A 22711-nucleotide genomic window follows, 5' to 3' on the forward strand; every position below is an offset into this window, starting at 1 on the left:
GCAGCGTCCTCTTTTATTCTGGCAAGTTTTTTTTTTTTTGTGAACTGTCTGCAAGCGTTGGTCAAATGTTGCTCGGGAGGGGCTGTGGCGGTTCTGTTTGAACTACTGCTGCTTGATCCGGGATGTCTGAGAAACTTTGGGAAATGATCGAAAAGTACTGCAGAACTGCACACGACGATGCTTGCTGTTCCCAAAGGTCTAACTTCAAATAGTGCGCGGATCATTCCACTTCTTTGCAGCGGCCGATGCCGGTGTAACGGAGCTCGCACCGGCGGCCGATGGGTTGCAAGTATGACGCTCTCCGGAGCGATCTCCTCGAGATGGGCTACACGGAAGCCTTCAGCGTCGAGTCCGCACCTCTGGTGGCTCGTCTGTGGTCGGACCTCTGTAGTTACCAGGAGCAGTGCGTGGATGCGAAGACGACTCTACGGAGAACGATGCTGGTAATCCTCCCTCTCTCTTTTCGTTTTTTTAAAGTGCCGCGCCTCTGAGCTGATTTGTTGCTGACGGCCCAATATAATCTCCTACAGGAAAAGCAGGAAAAGGAGGCTTTGGCTGAGTCATACCGAAAGGAAAACGCCAAAGCACTCGCTGAGGTGAATCGCCTACACGGCTGCATCATGCAAATTAAAGAGAAGCACACAGAGAAACTGAAAGGTGAAGCCCGAATTCGTGTTCTTATTTGCGAGCTAAGGTTGCCTGTTACTGGTGGTGCGTATATATTCAGCATCCAAGTCATTACATCGTCGTAAATGGTGCTGGCTTTGCTAATAAATACTAGCCATAAGCGTTTGTCTTTGATCGTTATGTATGCAAAATCATTTCTTCAGTGTAAAATGATATCACACTGGCATGCTACCTATGGTTATTCTCCCTGATAACAAAACATCTTGCCTACTCACGTTCTGTCTGATTTTGTGCAGACAGGCACACAGTTAAGCAGTGGACCATTCACGTGGCTAATAGTATTATTTTGTTCACTTGAAGTTGTTCACCCTTTTTAGCTCTTCTCTGCTGATTGCTTCATCTGGCTGCCTATATGGCTGGTAGATGACATGCCTAGGTGTGCTGTCGGCCTGGGCGGCCGTAAGAATTAAGTGAGTCAAGACACAGCACTAGATATTTCTCTTACATTGTTCAATGTGTTGACTTGATCTAGCTAGAAGGCTATCTTTGTTTTGACCTATGTGCACTGTCATTGAGAGTCTTTTTCCTAGCTGCAGAAAAGCATTACTTTACAGCTAAGCAAGAACTGAACGCTGCCAACATGTGTCATAACCTGTGTGCATCTTTGCAACTCCAGATTTGGAGGACAGGCTTCATGAAGCTGAAGACCACAGAAAGAAGTTTGAATTTGTGAAGACGGACTGCGCAAACAAGATAAAGCACCTGGAGAAGGAGGTGCAGATGAAATCGGAGAGAATCATCCAACTGCAGTCAGCACTGTCGCCGCAAGCAGTCATTCATGTCACAGGTCTCACAGCTGCCTCTGTCTGAATTTTAGTTTTCTGTGTGCTGTGCACATATAAAATACTGACTTTTTCGTTTACAGAGATTTAGTTCTCCAAGAAAAAAAGAAAAACAGAGTAAATTTGATTTTATTTTACAGCCTGCTGGTGTAAAATGCAGTGGGCCTCTGGAGAGGATTTCACGATAAAAGTTTAATGATTAATTAAATGACTTACATACAGTTTTTGCAATCATGAACACATTCCTAATGGCACTGGGAATTTCAAGTAACGCAATTGCGTGAAAGAGCTTTTTTTTTTGCTACACAGCTTGAAGTTATGGAATTTAAAAAAAAAAATTTAAACCCTTAGACTTGCTGCAGTGTGCATGCTTAAACCACTATCTGGGCAAGTTGGTAAGAATGAATTGCAAAGGATCAGTGCAACAACGACATAAAGGTTGTGTGTTATTGTGGGTGCCCTTCCATGTGTGTCGTCGTTGTGCTCGTCCTATGCTGTGAAAGTGCGTGCCGGTTACACTCGCTAGCTGGCCAAACCCACTGGAGGAAACTGCGACATGGCTAAGCTGTGCACTCTTCTTAAAGTTGCTGCAAACCGCAGCATGACCTCGTGGCAATGAGAACCATAGGCATTGTGGCCTGCGAAGCAGCAGTATGCATTTAACGTGCTTGGCTTGAGTGCATTAACATGCTGGAATAGACACTTTTGAGAAAGGCTATACATTCAAGGTAACCTATAATAGAGGGTTGTCAAAAGCAGACCAAGCCTGTGGCCTTCACCGATATGTTTTGCATGGCCAGTAGACTGCAGAGTCGGGCAGTAAAACGTGGCCTGTAGGCCCCAGAATTAAACAGTGTGCCTTATCTGAATTATGGCGTGTTATGCTTAGAGGTCAGCATCACTCCAGAAGTGTGCTGCATGTTTCTATATCACATGTACTTGTGCACCATTTTGTTCACAATGTTCAGAAAAGAAAAAAAATAATAGAATTTTCATAAATGCAGGGTTTTGTTGTATTCTCTGTAAAAACCTTATTTTAACACTTGCTTTTAATGAGCATTGGTCGCCAGATCTGTTTATAAGTATTAAAACACTGGCGAGTGCCTTTGCAGCTTAGATTCGTACGTAAGAAATCTCTGTAAAATAGCTCTCGACTTGGTTCTTCACTGCTTCATGCTAAAATTGTTCTTCAAGTTGTTCATCAGGTCCCTTTTGTCATAAGCAAAACAGCAGTGTTGCAAGTTTATTTGCTTAGCTGAGTGCTTGTTGTGCTATTCATGATAGTTATCAGGAGCCAATGAATGCAAAGTTAATTGCTCGTGTACTGTGCGATGTCAGTGCACATTAAAGAACCCCAGGTGGTCTAAATTTCCGGAGCCCTTCACTACGACGTCCCTCATAGCCTGGGTTGCTTTGTGACCTTAAACTGCCATAAACCAACCAACCAAAGTTAATTGCTATACTTGATAGAAAAGGTTACTCCATATGATGGCATTTTTCGTTCAACACTTGTCTCTTGGAAACCATTAGTCACTTAGGCACCTGTGAGAAATGTTGACATACATAGGCATGTTGAATGTGATGGCTACCGATCCTTGCATGAAATGGATGCATTTTAGTTTCTCTGGTATTCCTACCCAAGTGTGTACAGTGCAATGGTCAATGGGTGATGTAAAGCAAAGCGGACTTGCTCTGCGCATGCTGTAATTACTCATAGACACCACAAAGGTGCCTCCATCCCATCGGACTCAAGGCATCGACCTGACATCTCTGCTGCCAAAGCAGCACGGACCATCCACACGAAAGCCAGGGGCAGCAGCATCAACGCGGGATGCTCAGGAAATCGATATTATTCGAATGGCTGACACACGAATCCACCAACTCCAGCATGAGCGACGTGATCTCAAGGAAAGTCTGTACCGGGCAAGGGCATCAGTGGACCTGCTGCAGCAACGGGTGAGTCGGCATCAATTGTGACATAGCAAACTCAGCCTTGACTTTCATGGCATCGACATCGGAGTACTCCTCTTGACTTTCGTCCAGAAAATCCTTTCTCTCTCATTCTCCTGAGAATTTTATGATTGTAAGAACTGGTCACGTATCTGGTGTATTTCTTTTGCAGGTTGAAGCACGGGAAGCTGAAATTGAGCGCCTGACGAGGCTTTTGAAGGATGGCCTTCCACACAATGCACTACAGGCTGGATGCAGTTGTGGTCGCCAGCCGCAGGTATTGTATTCTATCATAGATGCATAACCTTGCTATGATTGCCGGAGCTGCTGGTGGCATGTAAGGGACACCACAGCAGATGTCCTTGAGTGAATTGAGATCATGTTAGGCCCCTTGGCATGCTGTGAACTTAGAATGCAGATTGTGTATTGGTCAACTGAGATGCCACCATACACAGAAACCAATAGCAACTGGATTTGTTTGGTTAGGCTTCATCTTATCTTCTCATTCTCATTTGCTTCCTCTCGGGGAATTGGGTGAAGAAAAAATTAAGCTTTTTTTAATTAGCAGGTATACTTCCTGTTGTCTTAGTATAAAAGCAAATCTTATTGAAGTTGCTTATCAAAACTACAGAAATATTTTTGTTTGCACAATGTTTTACTGGTAAATGTGGGACATTTGTCTGCATATTTGGTGGCTGCTTGTTCTTTAAGCTGCAGATCATTTCTCTGCATTGTGGTAGTACAGTTTCCATAATTTAAAATCGCCTCAGTGCAGTATTGTGGTGTCGCATTAGTAATATCATCCAGGTTTCATGATATAGCTTCCTTTGAACATTTAGTCTATACAGATTGACTTATTTACATTATTCATGATTCTTTGATTGCGCTTTCATTTAAAACACCTGTGAGGAGCTGAGCAGCCCCAAATCATTTGTAATCCATTTCTAGTGCTCTGGCATAATACAGCAAGCACAATTCCCTACAGCAGAATAAGTATAGAGTCAGCAGAATTAATTTCTATTGTGCAGTAGCAGCACTGTAGCATTATTAACCCTACAGTCTCACTTTTACAGTCACAGCTGGTAAGCACCCGTTTCTTGGGTTTCACATCGTTGTAGTAGTAGTGTGTAACCGAAGGGTGGTTGCCGTGGGAACCATTTGGAGGATGGTTATTGTGGAAGGAGGAGGGTGTGGTGAAAGCAGAGGAATCTGCAACCGGAGGGTGGTTGCCATGGTAACGACCCTATAGTAACGGCCCACAGTAACGACCCTGTGGGTCATTACCATGGAAGGTGGAGGGTTTGGCGAGAGTGTAGGAATGTACAACCAGAAAGTTGCCAACTCCATCCGGAGGTTGGCTATCTTGGAAGGAGGAGGGTATGGTAATAATATAAGAATGCAGAACAAAGGGTGGTTAGCACAGGAATGACTTGGAGGGAGCGAGTATGGTATGGGGATTGCATAAGAATGCATAGTCGGAGGGTGGCTGTCACTGAAACCACACTCAGGGTGACAACCATGATAAGAGGAGGGTATGGCGAAAGCGTAAGAATGTGCAACCATAGAGGGGTTGCCACAGAAACCACCGAAAGGTGGCTACCATGGAAGGAGGGTAAGGCGATAGCATAAGAATGCGTAACCAGATGGTGTTTGCCACAGGAGCCACCTTCGGGTGAAAACCGTGGAAGGAGGAAGGTATAGCAAGAGCGAAAGCATGTGCAACTGGAGAAGGGTTGTCACAGCTCCGGATGGTTACCATGGAAGGAGGAGGGTATGACCAGAGTGTAGGATTGCATGTCACTGTGGGAGGAGGAGGGAATGGTGAGAGCAAGGAATGCGCAACCGAACGGTGCCTGCCATGGGAGCCATTCAAAGAGTGGCTACCGTGGGAGAAGGAAAGAGTACGGTGAGAGCAGAGGAATGTGGCAGCTGCTGCGAAACACACTTCTTGAGTAGAGGCTCAGCGGCTGTGGTGCCGTACGCCTGGAGTGGCAGAGAGGAGCGCTATAAAAAAAACGAGTATGTGTGGTAAACTAAAAAGAGTGTTCTATAATTATTTATATATATATATATATATATATATATATATATATATATATATATATATATATATATATATATATATATATATGCATGTCGCTTTCAAATTCTGTACTTTGAACGGCTATCATGGTGGATCAGTGGTTATGGCGCTCGGCTGCTAACCCAAAAGACACCGGTTTGATCCTAGCCGCGGCAGTCGAATTTCAATGAAGGTGAAATCCTAGAGGCCTGTGTACCATGCGATGTCAATGCGTATTAAAGAACTCCAGGTGGTCGAAATTTCCAGAGCCCTCACTACGGCGTCCTTTATAGCCTTAGTCGCTTAGGGACGTTAAACCCCCCGTAAACCAATCTTTACTTTCAACTGTATATCGTGAAATGAAAATACCTCTACAGCTGTCAATCTTGCGTTACGTAATGGTGACTGTCCCATGAGCTTTTTTGCTTACAGTTTTCAACAAAGTAAACAGTATGAGTGACAGTAGAAAAGTATTTTTGATCTCTACCATGTGTTTAGAAGGGTAAGCATGTTAGAAGTCTTGCAATCAAAGAAGGAAAACAAAAAGTTAGGCAGGTTTTTGAAAAACATTGCTGCTTTTGCATCCTTCCTGTTTATATGTGCAGGAGCAGGTACCGGTTCAAACAGGTGGAGATGAAAAGATTGCTACGGTAGAACCGCACATCGCTGAACCTCGGAAGCCAGTCCCAGGCAAACAACAGGTGAAGCAAGTCCGAAAGGTTAATGTAAGTTGTTTACAGGTACAGTTGTATAGAATAGACTTTCTAGCATTTTTTAGTGCTAACATTTTTTGCAAATATGGTATCATTGTTTTGCATACTTTATACACACACGCGCACGCACACACACACACACACACACACACACACACACACACGCTCGCACGCACGCACATGCACGCACGAGCGAGCACAAACGCGTGCGCACACACACACACACACACTAGCAGCAGTTGTGCAGTCCAATAACGCAGCACAGTGTACCTTTCCACAGGCTGCAGTATATTTAGCATTTGCATGTGTGATGCGGAAGAAAGTCTCACCAACTCAGTGTGAAATTCAATCGGAAAAAGACATAGTTCATTTTACTATGAAAGATCTGCAAAATAGATCTGCAAATCAGCTAACTGCAATGCATGGACAGAGCATACTCACACTGCAACCTGGCATCCACATCGCAACTATATTTGAGAGTGCGATAGCACTGAAAGGGCTGCCACATGGAGCTTCAAGTCTGTGCTTCTCTTCATTGTTGTTTATCAGGAGTTTAACAGAAGTTTATTATTTGCAGTGATCAAGTGAAGTTTGCTATAGATGGCACCAAAGATAATTTTGAGACAGCTGCTAATCCTAACCACATTAGGAACAAGTTTGACTTTCAAAAAAAGGGGGAATGGTTGCAAGTGTGTCACTTAACTAATTATCAGTAAATGATATGTTGTGTATGATTAATAAAAATCAGCTTGTTAAGAGAGAGTCAGTGCGGTTAATAAGGAACGTTGATGGCTATGGTGTAGATTAGGAACTACAGTATGCGCTGATGCACACATGCCCTGCAATGGAGTCTGCCACCATGCTCCCAAGTTCATCCTCAGCAAGAAAACAATAACTGTAAGGCTGAGCCTTTCTCGGCCTCTTTTCGCCACATGCTGGCATGGCAGTTCAGAAGCAAAAACAGGAGCAAGGCTTGGCATCATGTCAGCAGAGTCAGATGAAGCTGAGGATGTGCTGTCACGTTTCAGCCTTGCTTGCTTCTTTCCCTCTTACTGTTCACGAGTATCTGCTAAGTGCAAGTCACTAGTTTTTTTAGTGCATTACCACGTGCTTTGTGCAGCTTGGACACTTGCATCGAAAGACTGACCCTCGGGCGAGAGACCCCAAGCAGGCGAAGAGTGTAAGTTCTCCTGCGAATTGCACTGCTGACATGGGATCTGAGGAAAAACATACTTGCATCTGTGCTTGCAGAAGCGGCCAGCGAGTGCCACTAAGGATTCTGATCTTCAGGTGAAAGACGATGCTGTCGAAGAGCAGATACAAGTACTGCAACAAGAAAAGGAGAGGCTGCAGGAAAGAGTGAAACAGCTTGCCAGTAATGGTTAGTGCTGGCCACCGTCATACCCATCATCGTCTCTTGCTCTGTCTGTCAGTGCATGCAAGCTCAGTTGATTTTGTTTGGCCTTCCTGTGTGTCTCAGTGCTATGGTGTTCTGTGCACAAATTATTCTCGCCATGGCAGCCACATTTTGATGGCAGTGAAATGCCCTTTTGCTATACGGTAGTGCGGGCTGAAAAATCGCATGTGATCGAAATTCATCTAGAGCCCTCCACTGTGGTGTGCAGCTTTCACACATAAAAATCCTTTTTTTTTTTTGTTCAGGTCATGTTCATGAAGTATTTTTGATGTAAACTTATGTAGGAGCACATGTTCTAACCTGGAGCATTTTTAGCTCTAGTTTCTTCAGATCAAAATCGGGGTGGAAGCCTTCCTCAAAACTTGAGTTACAACTTATTTCCAGAACTCAAGTTGAAGCCTATATCAAAATCCCATCCTTATGTGAAAAATATGTTCAAGTCAGCATTGGTGCAACTTGTTTGTGTGCACCACATGGCGTGACAGCCTACTGTATCGGTTGCTAAGTCAGCTAATCTCATTTGTCAGTTTCCCTTCCTGAAGTTTGTAATGCATATGTTATATGGGTGATTTAAAATGGTGGCTAGTGCCTGGCTTTTATTAAATAATAATCAATGTATTAATATTTGATTATAAAAGAAGCATAAGGTAGATGTTTACCAAATAACAGTAACAGCTACATTTGTGAGCTGTCACAAGTCAGGATTCAAGTTAACCAGTAGTGACAACAGCCAAATATGGCACAGGTGCAAGGTCTTCTGCAATATTCTGTTTAGCACTGCAGCATTTACAGAGAATGCAAATGCCTCGGTGAGAGAGCATACCATGATTGAGGCTCACTTGTAGTGGCAGCATCAACTGGTACATTCTTTTTCATTGTCTTTTACCCCTTCAACATAGACAGGAAGCTTTTTTCACATGATTATACTGAAAGGTCAAGTTTTAAATGTTGCTCTTTGATGTCATTCTGAAGGTCACTCTGTGTTTAAGGCAATTAATAAGGAATGTTTCTGTCAGCATGCATTGCTTAAATATTTATCATTTATTATTTTTAAGAGAAGCATGGCTGTCATACCACTAACTACAAGCCTTAAACCTGTATGACTACTTGAGTAGGTTCTCAGCAATATAACCTTTTAGAGACAATAAAAAATCTGTGTAATCTGTAGATGAGATTCTTGATCTAAAAAAAAGTTGGCTCCCAGTTACCCAACCTGATTAGGCTAAATGCAACTTAGTTGCGGTTGTGCATTTGCTCTTGTTTAACTTTGTTTATCTTTGTTTAGGTTTTTATAAGCTTCAGAATTCGAGTTTCACCCCAATGTTTTGTAGGCGTTCCTGCTCGTTGCGGTTCAAGTCGCCATTCCCTTTGTCCGACAGTATCTGAAGCCACTTGTACACGCCTCTCTACTGCACATTCCTTCGGTGACTTCATCATGCACCTCTTCTACCTTGCTCTTTATGTGTGTCTCTATTCCGTTTAGTTGTCTTTGCCACCCTGCTTTGGCTTGTTGCCTTGCTATATCTGCTGGATCGATGGACTCACGTTGGTGCTCTCTTCTTTTGCACTGCTGTTCAGCTCGCCAGGCGCATCGTTCGGCTTCAGAGTCCATCTTCATGCAAGGACTGGCTTCATCCATGATTTACTGTTTACTACACTGCATGTTCCTCTGCAGAGTTCTTCCTTTGCCTCTTCTTTCCGGCATGTGCATGCAACCGTGTTTCTCGTTCTTCATCTTCACACGTGTTTCTCGTTCTTCATCTTCACACCCTCTCTTCACTCAGCTGCAGCTTGCACAGTGCCCTTCTCCCATTGGCTGCAGCTGGTGCCATGCTACTCCGAGCTTACCCAAGTTACTCAGAGGCTTCACCAGCAGACAGGATGGTTTTTTTGCTAGCGAGCCATCTAGTGCTAGCGCAATAAAAAATAAAAATTGTGTGTCTTGTTCTTAGATTCATTTAACAAAGCTATGCAGAATATGTACGCTTAGAAATGATGATTTGGCGGTCTTTGAAAGAGCTGAAGTTCTTAGACAGATTCAGTAAACAAATACCAAAGAAAGACATGATGGCATCATCAAAACTGGTTCTCTGAGCTTAAAAGTATATCTGCAACATCTGAAATATTTGTTGCTTCGTATTTTGCCTGAATAAATAACATAAAATGGCAATATAAGGAAGTGTTTTTCAATTTTTTATCCTGTAATTAGCCATTGTCATCAGTGTGCCAATGTAATAAGCCTGCTACTCAGCAGTGACGTGGTTGACCAGTAAGAATGGCTAGAAGAAAATGGTGTGCCTTTTGGCGATGCTATTGAGTGACGGACACCTTTGCACAGCCACTCTTGCTTTTGCAGGGTCAGCCTTTCTTGCAATTTTCTTCTAAAACAGCCTCCAGCAAGGCTGTGCAAAAGTCAGGCACTACATATATCACTTGGCCCATGCTTTTTCAGAGCGTCAACTTCTCCTTGAGATACAGGGGCTGCTAGCCAGCAAAGGCCAGTCTGGTTCCTCTGACAGCAGTGGTGCCGAGCTGCGTGCTTTGCAGAGGGAGCGAGACCACTACAAGGAGGAGCTGATGAGATTGCATCAGGCCCTCAAGTCTGGCAATATGCGACCCAACCTTGCTTCATCGAGCGGCAGCGAAGGAGGTGGAAGCCAGATGGGCTCCAGGGTATGTTTTTGCAGTTCTTGGTTGGTTGCTTTTAGGCATACGGTATGCATCAGATGCCAGGGACTCCGGAACAGAGGGGGCAAGGGAGGTGGTCGCCCCCCCCCCCCCCCCCCCCCCCCCAACATTTTTCCAGAGGGGGCAGACCCCCCCCCAGCCTCCGATTGCTTGCACTTGGGTCAGATTTCTGACAATTGAAATACTCTTTTAATGCAAATCACAGTGGGGCTGAGCTAATTCGTTTCGTAGCCAGTTGTGAAGCATTTCATATATGAGTAACCTAAACTAGCCATGTCCCAACAGGAGTCGACTGCCTGACCCCTGTTCATGATCATAAATAGCAGAATTCAAACAAACTATGCACAAACTTAAAGCTTCCTATTTTGGTTCGCTCTATATTGCTATGAATATTTGCACCGTTTGTTCGTTCGCACTCAAAACCGCCGGCACACGTCTTTATCATTTTGTTTTGTAATGCGAGATTTGACCAGACTTATTTCCATTGACCGTGGCCGCGTGCAAATGCTTCCACATTTTTCTAGATTGTTGCAGTTGCTATTGGTTCTTTATCGAAGGTTCCTTGCTAGATTTAAATTGAGCACAGCCAAGAACTGCAGGCATTCAGTTCGTTGAGCGCCGAGCACGCTTGTGGGCTATCGCCACTGCCGAGTCATTCAGTTCTTAGTGAGCGCCAGTCAGCCCCTTAAACAGTTTCTTTTGGAAGCCTTTTCTTTGTCCTCCTGACTGCTGGAGTGTCGGCACCACAACGTGACAATTTGCATCAACCTTTGAACATTGAAAAATAAAAAAATAATAATATAAAATTTATGATGTAAATGAGTATTAAAAATAAATAACAAAATAAGCCCGAAGTCTTGCCCCCCACTCAAAAAAATGTTCCGGAGTCCCTGTCAGATGCTACACTTTGGGATTACTATGTACAGACATGAAATAATAATTGGTGTGTTAAGGCACTTTCATTGTTTTTCATGATCTGCAAGTGGTATTTTCAACCACAGACATAATGGCATGTCATTATTAGAGTTGAATTTTCTAAAAATGCTGACAGGCAAAGCTAGGCTTTTCAAGCATTTTCAGTGCTACAGGTTTTCAATAATTGTTCTGTTACAAGCAGACAGCGTGGCTGTTCGTGCTAGTTCCAATTCTGAATCTGTGTTCTTGCTTGAGGCAGATTTGTAAAGCTCTCGTGTTTCACTTTACATTCCCCTGCACATTGGCTAACTGTTCAAACATGTGTTGAAGTTTATCTTTGTTCAGTGCCCCCAGAGAGGGCGTGGAACAGGATGTGCAGTACCTTTAACGAGCTTCCCTCCTTCTTGGCTGCAACATTAATTAGGACGACCTATTTGTCGTGGCACTTTCATGCATGGTAAGTGTGGTGTAGTCACTTGATGTCATGTTGCAAACTCACAGCAGACAAGCCAGCCACCCTTTCCAGAAGATGAACAGCTACTGAGTCGGCTGGAGCTGCTCCAGAGGGAAGTCGACAAACTTACTACCAGGGTGGAGAACATTTCCAAGCAGCGTGACCAGCTGCTTGTCGAAAGAGAGGGTCTGACACACCAGATTTCAGCACTCACGGAAAGGCTTAAAGATAAGGTTCGCATGCTTTTGTCTCTGCTTATGCTTGCTTCTTTGTTCTTTCTAGTGTTCTTCTTGGTTGGCACATTTAATTTTTTTCTTGTCGCTGACTTGCAAACAGTAAAATGCTGCTGTGCATAAATTGCACTGCACAGCAAATTAGCAGTGATAGGATAATCCAACCAGCATCAGCCTGAGTGTAGTCTATATAGCTACAAGGGAAGGTGTACAGCATATATGTGTGCTCATTATTATACAAAAATTTGTCCTAATTTGTGGCTGAAAACCACCTAGGATAGTGCGGTCATTGTACCAGTGACAGATGGCAGGGTGTAGATAGATTGGTGAACAAAAAACAGGAATGATGTTAGCACTGTGTGCTTAAAGGAATAGAGTAAGAGAGCTCTTATAAGCTAGAGAAGACCAAAAACGAAACACGGGTGTGACGGTCGCCGGCCCATTTTGCAAGTAAAATGCGTGCAGTGATGCCGATTCTATAGCGTGATACAATTCTATAGAATCCCAGGGGCTAGCCATGCTACACTGCCATTCACTCAAAACGGTGGCAACCCGTCCTTTTTAATGAGAATTTCACGAGTTTGAATCAACTGGCAGGAGGATTTTTAAATTCTTTTCTTACCACTAAATGTGTCTTATGCAGCCAAACGTCAGCAGAGCCGGAAAGAGCCAGAGAAACAATTTTTACTGAGGACAATAATCGGATGTAGTTGTCTTCAGTTTCTGTTTAAGAGAACTTGGCAAGATGGAGTAGATTTCCAACAAGGAAACAACTGCAGTGAGCATTACAGTCAGCTGTACTAAATTGGATGTTATTCATAATTATTCTTTTCTCTAAAGCCTACTTTAGTTTTGCAAAATACGAAGAGCAAATAAATTTGTTGCACAAAAGTTGTTTTGAGGCCTGTTGAAAGCTGCATTGATTTTTTTTTTATGTTGGAACATAGTTACAATCAAATGTGTTTCCTTGAGAGGCCGGAGCCTTCTTCAGCAGCTAAGTTAGGAATGATATGATTTGTAAAGGCAACACTTAGTAGCTTTATACATGAAAGACTGCACCCCAAGTCTAAGTACAATGCAGTTGTGAAAGATGCATTTGCTGCTGTGCATGGAAGCGAAGTTGCAAAATGATGCCAAAGAAATTATACTGTGTGGCAAATTAGATTCCCTCTGGTTGTTTATGTGGACACTGTGATTCTTTGTCCTTGTCTTTGCTTGCTCTAGGACAAGCATGCACAGGCAGCACATTTCACATGCCGGGCTACGGAGTCTCACATTGAGTAAGTCACGCATCCACTTTTGTCATGGTTGCCGTAGTACAGATGAGAAACTAAATGAGTAGTGTTGTTTGCTTTTGCCTAGTCGACTTCAGGACAGCCTTCAAAGCAAGGAGAGTGAGGCTGTCAGGCTGGCTTGTCGAGTGAGAGAGTTAGAAGCCGACGCTGCATCAGCAGCTGACTCCCATTCTCGGCTTCTTCAGGAGAACCAGAGGTTGCATGAGAACCTCACGCTGGTTGCCAAGGAACACAAGGTCAGTTGCACATGCATGAGAAGCATAAACATCGTTGCATAAACATAATTGAGGCAGATTTTTCAAATAGAGATAAAGTAAAATTACTTACTCAGTGAAAAAAGCTCTTCATATTTTGTTTTCATATGCTCTGTTTCAATTTATGTTCGCTTACATAAACTGGTGCTGCAATTACCCTGTAGAAATCTCTGTCAATCGGCTCAGGTCCGAAAGTCTAAACTAAAAGCTTTTTTTATTGTGATCATCTGTATCAAACATATTAATACTAAGGCTTGTAATATACCGAATGGCAATTTTCTACATTTTTCTAGTCTTTCTTTGCTTCATAGATAAGCCACGTAGGTTCTCATAATTTGTAATAATGCCATATTAAACAAGGAGACTAATTACCCAATCTCAAAGTGCCAGACGCTGGTTGTGCATGGTGTAGGAGACTAATGCTGGCACATTTTAGGCTGTAATGCATTTTCAGTATCGCCATTACTGGTGTAGTCATGCCAACACATGTATCCCAGTGCACACTTCATCCTTTCTCACACAGCCGCCGCGGTGGCTCAGTGGTTATGGCGCTCGGCTGCTGACCCGAAAGACTCGGGCTCGACCACGGCTGTGGCGGTCGAATTCCGATGGAGTCGAAATTTTAGAGGCCTCTGTACTGTGCGATGTCAGTGCACGTTAAAGAACCCCAGGTGGTCGAAATTTCCGGAGCCATTCACTACGGCGTCCCTCATAGCCAGAGTCGCTTTGGAACGTTAAACCCCTATAAACTAAACTAAACTCATCCTTTCTCAGATTTTCCAGCCATAGACACACGCTGTCACCTTTGTCACACGTGTCACTTCATTTTTTCTCTTGGAGCTGCAGGCTGGAATTAACTATAAACCGCATCATTGCCATTGTCTGTCCATCCATCCTTCACAGAAAATGTTACTAGTCACCTTTCAGTGTGTTAATACAGAGCTACCAAATCACTCTTTGTGATCCACCCCTTGTATAGGGTGCCTCAATGGGTCTTTAATGTAATAAAATAACAAAAAATATTTAATCTTGACACTATTACCATGCCTCTTTGCCATCTTTGTATATTGTTCAAACGACAAGATGCAACATGGTGCAAGTAACAGTGGTGTGAATAGCAGCTTTCTTGCTTTGCACATACGTATTGAAGTGTGGGTGCAGCATGCAAACTTCACTGTGTTTAGGCATAAAGGCGCTAGTTGCTGTCAACTGCAGTTAATTTCTGCCTGTGTGCGAAATGAGAATGGGTAGCACAACTAATCTGAGCAGGATTTTCAAGGCCATTTTGTGAGCGACCACGTTTGTGTGTGCCACTCGCAAAAATGAATGTGTGCATGAGATTTCGTTCTGCCCTGTTGTTTCCTGCATTCTGTTCAGAGCATGGCTGCCGATTTGGAAAATGCCGTGCAGCAGAAGAATGACCTTGAGCTTCAAATCCAGGAGTATGTGAACAAAGTGGCTAGGATCGAGGAACTCCTGCGAACCAGGGTAAGTTACTGTGTGCAACGTCTTCACCGTTTCTAATCATCATTTGAGCTGGCTGAAACTTGAAGGCCTGATGGACTCAAATGACCCATGGTTAATGCATTCTTGTGTAAAGATTGGCTTTCGCTTTGTATGTGTTGGGCACACTTTCTAAGTGGGTCTGCTCTTTCAGAGGTGGGAGAGCAGGTATTTATGGTGGTATAGAAGGGAACCTTTATTAGCTGCAACCTTGTGGTTGGTGCTCTTTGGCCTTAGATGCCCTTGTACCAAAAGAACCCAGCGTCATCATCATTTATTAGCTGCAGCATATTGTTTTGCTGTTGTGGAGGGCTAGTGCTTTGTTGTCTTTTATTATTACATTGAGCTTATCAGTTCTAGAATATACCTGTTAAGCTTAGCAAAGCACTTGGGCACTTGACACAACATGTGCCAAGTTGGTGATACATATTAAAAAATAACAGTGCGAAAAACTGAGATGAAGGGGAGACACAGGACAAGCGCTGTGCCAAGTGCGTGTTAAGAGTGTGAGTTGGGGACAGCACAGGCATTTTTCTTTGTGTTGTAGGATGGAGAAAGAGAAGACCTTTTGGACCAGTACCGGTCCCTTATCTCGGCCAATGCTGATCTGCGGACTCAAGCTGAGCACAGTCAGAAAGAACACACCGACAGTGAAGCCGCACTGGGCAGCCTCCGTCAGCAGCTGGCCAAGGTGAGCCTTGCAATGTGTTACAAAGAAATGGCCACTGCATAAGGTCACATTTTTTTTCATGCTAAAAAAACGAGTGTTGCTCTCTAGATACTCTGGCCTTCAATCCACCATGTTTGCAATTCTTTTCCTGAAAATTCAACACCCAGAACAGTGCAGAAAATTCAGCACCCTCAAGAAGGGTAGGCCTTCATGAAGGCTTCACTCGGCGAGGTGAAGGTGAAAGAGGAGTGGCACAGAAAAATTCACGAGGGTGAGGGAGGGAAGAGGTCATGAGGTGAGGATGGATATCCCAAACTGTACAGCGGGGCAAGCTTCCTTGCCAATGCAGCTAAAGCTACAGCGCCAGAACGCTCTCCCTTTCTATGCTGTGGAATATAGTGCCCACATCCCAAAGCGCGGGTCTGGCTTAGGCCCTTCAAAAAATTTTTGTATCCGGCATGGCCTTTCGGGTAAGTCCGAGCTCATGCAGTGCTCTAGTCCAAATGTGGCGGTTGATGGACCGAAAATTGCAAAGAAACTGACAGAAATACACTCAGAAGTTGCAACAGTAGCTGCAGAAAATGTGAAATCTAATGCTGTTGCATTCCACTCTTAAGGTGACTTAAGCATCCTCACAGTTTTTTTTTTCTGAAGCTGCAGATTATAGCCACAACTAAATGCTTGCATTTGTCATGGCTACCTTCCTGCAGCACCTGAGCATGACCGCAGAGCAGGAACGAAAACTGGCTTCACTTGGGGCGACCGTGGCGACCCTGCAAGAGTCACTGCAGCACAGCACTGCCGAGGGAAACCGGCTTCAGGAAGAACTGCAGAAGAGCTCGGATTCACGTGCCAAGCTTGTCCAGCAGCTGGAATTGCTGCAGGAGCAGCTTGCCAAGGAGCAAGCAGTCAACCACAAGGTGGGTTGCAATCATTTGATGAATGCTACTCCATTGCAGTTTCGAGCAATTACTACACTCAGTGTATTTGGAGAAAGACAGCAATACTTTGAGACAATTCTAGTAGCAATGAGGAAAAAAATAATATCTGTTATGTATCTTGTGGAGGACCTCTAGGTCATCTAGGTGCTCCGAATTTGATTTGCTCAATCTTCATGTGTGTCTGCTTTACGGTAAATCTGTGCTGCAAGGGAATAATTTCCACCTTTGCATGGTTGCTTTTGTATGAGCATTTTATTTTAGGATTTACAAATGTTGAAGGGGCTGTATTATGCATCACGCTGTCCACATAGGCTGAGTGACAGTTATAATTCTGTGTAGTTCAATGCAAAGTTCCCACTCTCTCTATGTGTTGTGCAGGCTGGGCAATATTATTTTCATGCATTTTTTGAGTGCCCACTCTTATTTGTGTCTCTATATCTTTGTATACAAACATGACAGTCAGCCTGGCCATGTAGCTGTGAGGGCTAATGTGTGCTTAGTTTTGTTATTCCAGCTTGCTGCACCCTTTTTTTTTTTGTTCAGTTCTCTGGGCAGCTGAGACGGCTAGAGGATGACCTTTCATTGGCGCGCACCGAGGCAGCCACAGCTCGGTCTGATGCAACCAGTTTGGAGCGCCTGCTTGCTGCATCCCGTGAGCAGCGCTGTGAGACGGACATGGCCCTGCAGAGGCTCTCGGTTGAGATGGAGAACATGAAGGAGCAGCTGCAGGCGGGAGCTACAAACAGGTACCCATGCAGTCATTGTTCTGGCCACAGCTGAGCTGCAGTATGGCGGTGCACATCAGCCCACTTGTACACATGGATTAAAAATGCATGGAAGCATGTGTATACCAGCATAAAAATGATGCAACAGGCCTCAAATAATGTGCCTAAGATGAGATATCATTGTTCAGCGAAAGGTAACATTCTTTCGGCTGGGACTGCATGCTTCCAATCTATCACTTTTGTCCCGACATGCCACCACACCCATCAATCATTGTTTTCATCACTGAATAGTATGTAAGAGTGTGTGTGCATGTGTGCACACGTGTGCTTGCATATGTGTGCATATGCACGTGTTGTCCACAGATAAAAAAAAAACTTTTTCGAGCATATTTTGACACCACTGACATTGCCGTTCTGAGATGTGTTGCACTGAACACAAAGCGTTCTCTCGAGCCAAAATAATTTGATTCTTAAAGACTAGTTGTTGGTCTCTTTAAGAAAGCGCTCTTCTCTAGCTCTGTTGTACTGAAGCCTTGCATAGATGTATTCTTTTGGCGGTACATTTCATTTGTTGGCAATTTTTATTCATTCTTGTGCAGTTCACATGCACGAAACAAGGTGCTAAATATAGAGGCAAACGAATCACAAACCACGAGGATAGTGGATGTGCAAGTACTGGTTTTTCTGGTTCAGAGCGAATTCAGAGTGATTAGTAGTTTTCTTCGAATAATTTTGAGGTGGATATTTCAAACACTTTTGACACACAGAAAAGGTTGAACAGCGTAATGTGCATTTTCAGAATTGTGAATTTTTCTAACAGGCAAGGCCATTATGTGAAAAAAAAACAAAGTGCATTGAAGCTTTGTCAAAATAACTGCAGCACTGTCATCTTTCTGCAAAAACGGCTATCGGAAATTGGGGAGTCAAGCTACGTGCGATGCCGACGTCGCTTTGATAAGCCAGGACGTTTTGCTGATTCGCAGCTTCTGTAACCTCTAATTGGGAAATATGTCTATAATAGCAGCACAAGAGATGATTTGTGAAAGAAGAGAAAAGCAAAAATGACGACCAAACAACACATGCTCCAAGAGCTGTCTGAAATTGCCAACTTCTCTGATTTAGATTAATGGCTAATGCAAGTGTGTACAGCATTATGAGTACAAAAATGGCAGCCGATTTACATAATTAGGCCAAATGCAAATATGTGTGCTGCTAGAAGGGTGTGGTTCGCAATTTTTGCCTCATTAGACTATGCTGCGCTATCGTGTTTTTTGTGGTGTTTCTTTTTTATAAAAGGTGAGCCACCTGCCACCTAGGTCATGTGACCATAGGAGGTCCTCACAACCTGCTAGGTGTGTGTGTGCGTGTGTTTGTACACACGCACACCTGGGCAGGTTGCCCACTACTCGATGGGCTGACTGCCACCTGCCAGAAGCAGCCTTCAGACAAACACACAACTGCTAAATGTGGGGAATGGCCAATTTAAGTGCTAGTGCACTAAAAACCCTTCATAACCATTCATGTGGTTTCATTCTAAACACGGTACAAGATAACAATGTTCTTGAAGTCCTTTAATAATGACAAAAATTACAGTGGGTTGTCAAATGAGCATTGCCCCTTACATTGCGCATGTGCTCTTACAAAGCACTGATGAGTGCATTTTTTGATCTGTAGGAATATGCCTATAGTCTTTTTCCTTGTGGCTGTGTGCTTTTTTCACTGTCGTTTTTATTAAATGTGGACAAACTGGCCAATTTTTTTCTCCTTTTTCAATGAGTAGTGACTCTCTATGAAAGGCTGTCCAGTAAAAAGGGGTCCATCAGAAACATAGAGCCATACGGAATCCTTTCGGTTTCATTTGTGTTCTTGGAAATGACTGTTGGTCTTCTCAAATTAGTCCTTGTGGTGCTTTCTGTTGCAGCATTTTCCTTGCTTCATAATTTTTTTTTCCGCCTGTGTTGTCCTGATGTTATCTTGTTTCATTTTTTAGAGAAGCGCAGAACGAAGAAAACAATTTTCTTCGAAGCAGACTGTCAGAGTTTGAGCAAACAGTGGAGCAACTGAAGCAGCAAGTTATCAATGAGCAATACGAAAGGTAAGGGACTCTCATTCCCATTGTGGTTAGATCGGGAATCGGATTTTATTATTTTCACGTACCTAGAGGTTTGCTGAATGTTTTCAGTACGCTTTCTTGTCAGCATAATATGATGTGCATAATGCTACTAAGTTTATTTTTACCATGACATCATATGTGTGCCAGGTTGTGCATGTGTGTGCTGCGTAGTAGAACTGTTATCCTTCTTGTTCATAAGCCCTTTCCAGGGTATTGCAGGGTGGGAAAGAAAATGTGGAAGAAAGGCACATTGCAACAGGAAGCACAATTCCAGTTTTTTCTCAAAATTCTCATCTGTATTGGTGTCGTAAAAAAAAATTGTGGATCCATGTTATGAAATTCAGCAATGGTTTTCGGAAGGAACAAGTATGTCAAGAAGTCAACTCTAGATGTATATGGCATAATGGCGAATGGGTAATTATTACAGAGATAACCTATCTCGAGGTTGGTATACAAAGTAGAGTCTAATTTAAACTTTAAGATTTTGAATCTGAGCCGGTTGGCACACAGTTTGCTTGGTGTCAGCTGGCGTCCTCATGCAACCTGACAGGTGGCAGGTAAATTAACGATTGATCATGCGAGGTTGCTCACAAAGAGTGATATGGGTTGCACAAGTCCCACCGATGCCATCCCAGGGCAGTGGCACACTGCTTAACCACTTAACCGCTGCATCATTGTGCCAGGAGTTGTATGAAGACTCCCAAGGATCTATGAATGTTACGTAGAGAATGTCCAATTCTGCATATATGGGCATCAACCCATTGTCTATTGCGTCATACCCTTAAGGTGGAGCACGGGCCGCGGTACGGCGGCAACTGCCTTCACAAAGTTAGCATGCAGATCAAAAGGGGTGCAGCGGCGTCGCGGTGGTGGCTACATAGAGCTATGCAGAGGTAGAATTGCCAGCTGCGTAGCATTGGGTTGCATCACGCCGCAGTGCGCGGTGACTGCGTTCACAAAGTGAGCGGCCGGGCTTATGCCTTCTCACACGTAAGCAGTCTTAAGTGTCTCTGCCAACTTTTGTCTATTATTTACAAAGTGGCTCAGAGAGCATTCCATAAAGATGTGCACCAAAGACTTCTGGTAGAGACCTCTTGAAAATGGCAGCATCCAGTTCTGTTCATTTGGAAAAGGAATGTATAGTTTCTGATGCTTTTTGTATGCGGTGTTACCGTGTTGGCACCGTTGTTGTGAATGCTCGGAATTTTGCATTCTCCCATGCAGGGAAAAGTGCAAGGAGGAGTTGAGACAACTACAGCAGCAGTCGGCCAATGGACTTCGTGGGAAACTCACGTTGCATGGTTTCACAGGTTCATTCCAGACGAGGCTCAACTTTAGCCCAGAAAATGGAACAGGGGCAACGCCACCTCAGTAGTGTATTCACTCCTCGCTACAGACAGCACATCGTATCATGCTGCACTCAAGCAAGTACTTAGCGCAGGCAGTGTATGTGTGTTACATGCTTTTCTTTGTTCAAGGAGCGCATCAAAGCAACCATTTTCATTTGTACAAACATCACTGTTCATTTGCACTGCAACCATTGTTTTTAATTATGGTGACACTTTCCAGAACTTTGGCTGTATTAAATGACTTGGGTTTTTTTTTTTGTCGTAATTTTTCTAGAACACAATGTACAATGTCATTTCCTTTAGCCTTTTTGGCTCTTTTATGACTGAATAAATCTGATTCACTGTATGATGCTGTGAGGAATTAAATGAGTGGCATAATTCAAGCATCTATTTTGCATTTCACTGATGCAGATTAAGCTATATGAATGAAACGTCTTCAATAAAAGTTCATCTGCATGGGTTCAGCTTTCTCTAAGCGTTGGAAAATAAGTGTGGGTGTTGTATTGTTGCTTTGACAAACACCACCTCATCTGAAGGTAGCTAAGATGCTTAGCTAAGCCAGTTTCTGAGTTATACAAAGGAAAAATAGTACTTGGCGATATTATTGTGACACCATGGTGCCAAGGTATGCAAATTCACACTCGGGAGCAGAGCACATAATAGGCGGAGCTCCTTCCAACTGCCTGGAACGTGTCTTGTAAAAAATTGTTCTCAAAGGCCCATTTATGGGCTTTCCATGAGTCAAGATACAAGGGTACGCACACAGACAGATAGGTACGCAGAGCGGGAGCCACTGACATGCAGTTCCCCAGGTTATATTCCAGATACAGGGTTGGTCAAAAGTTCCCAGGCCACAAGGTCTGCTTTTGAGCAGTATAGTCAGGCAGTTACAGCCCCTGAAGCTCCAAAAATCTGTAGAGAGTAGAAGTATCGTCCTAGCTTCTGCGAACCTTAATAGCTTTATCAGCACCTTAAGTGTCAGAATATACTGATGAAAAGCAGACCCTCTTGCCTGCGAACTTTTGACCAACCCTGTACATGACTTGAATTGGCATTTGCTGTGCGCTCCAGACACCAGAACAATTTGCACGAAGTTTTCTGGTTTAAACTAAAAGGTGATCGCAAGGGCATAGACTTGTTTTCGGGTAGTTTTGCAGGAAGGCTCAGTGTAAGCACATTATTCTCAAATGTTGGGGGGCATGTGTTGAGGCTTTCTGAAACTGCTGTGTCTGTTGAAGTGCTTTTCAATCACCACCCCAAGCTTTCCTAGCAGACCCTTTTGCAGAACTACTTGAATTTATTTGGGTAGAAAAGGATGGCTCAAGTGTGGCTGCCCATGAACGATTTCACAGTGCAGACTGTTTCACCCTTGAAATTGCACCCATGCATGGTGAGCCACACCATGAGCGAGGTGGAAAATATGCATTCCTGCACTTCTTTAGTGTCACACTGCACCTTTGCTCGGCCACAAGTCTCCAAGAATTTTGCTCACATCTGTAAACCTCTACTTGCTGTTCAGTGCTGCCACATATTTCTGCCTATGATAAACTGCTTATTAGCTAGATTTTTCATGGTTTCATTCCATTCTGAAATTTAATGGTTCTAAAATTAAAGCCTTCCAATTAGATAACTGCAAATGGGCGCAGTGTGAACATGCCAGTAAACTGTTTGGGAAGGTCACTTTCGCCCTGCAACTATATTGCAAGAGAACTTCCAAACTGTCCTTTGGCGAACCTAGACTGATGCCAATAAAAGCATAGATGCTTGGATATTGCCTTCTGTCGTGTAATAGCATGTATTATTTGTGGGACTAATTTTTTGCTAAAATTGTCACTTGGTGCAATTCATCACAGGTTCAATTACACCAAGCCATGATTTCTGACAAGACCTTGACAAAGGAAGTGCACGCCACTAATGCTTTGTCAAAGTTCCATGTACTGCAATATTTTCCATTTTGTTT

The 22711-nt window shown here is 43.6% G+C and overlaps 1 protein-coding gene across 2 annotated transcripts; it reads left to right on the forward strand.

Moving 5' to 3' along the window:
- Positions 1-46: 46 nt before the first annotated feature.
- Positions 47-21100, forward strand: LOC144128719 (uncharacterized). 2 transcript variants are annotated; one of them, XM_077662357.1, is made up of 18 exons: positions 47-443; positions 531-657; positions 1304-1474; positions 3187-3425; positions 3592-3696; positions 6087-6206; positions 7315-7374; positions 7446-7575; positions 10064-10284; positions 11716-11901; positions 13126-13181; positions 13264-13432; positions 14828-14938; positions 15501-15644; positions 16334-16543; positions 17108-17310; positions 19280-19384; positions 20627-21100. In XM_077662357.1, the coding sequence occupies exons 1-18, from the start codon at positions 279-281 to the stop codon at positions 20775-20777; spliced, it is 2673 nt and encodes an 890-aa protein (XP_077518483.1). In that variant the 5' UTR covers positions 47-278; the 3' UTR covers positions 20778-21100. The 2 variants fall into 2 exon arrangements, with proteins under 2 accessions (XP_077518483.1, XP_077518484.1); XM_077662358.1 differs by having other exon boundaries at positions 65-443; positions 11719-11901; positions 20627-20915.
- The last annotated feature ends 1611 nt before the right edge of the window (positions 21101-22711 follow it).

The sequence above is a fragment of the Amblyomma americanum genome, chromosome 4 (assembly GCF_052857255.1).
Source record: "Amblyomma americanum isolate KBUSLIRL-KWMA chromosome 4, ASM5285725v1, whole genome shotgun sequence".
Lineage (NCBI taxonomy): Eukaryota > Metazoa > Arthropoda > Arachnida > Ixodida > Ixodidae > Amblyomma > Amblyomma americanum.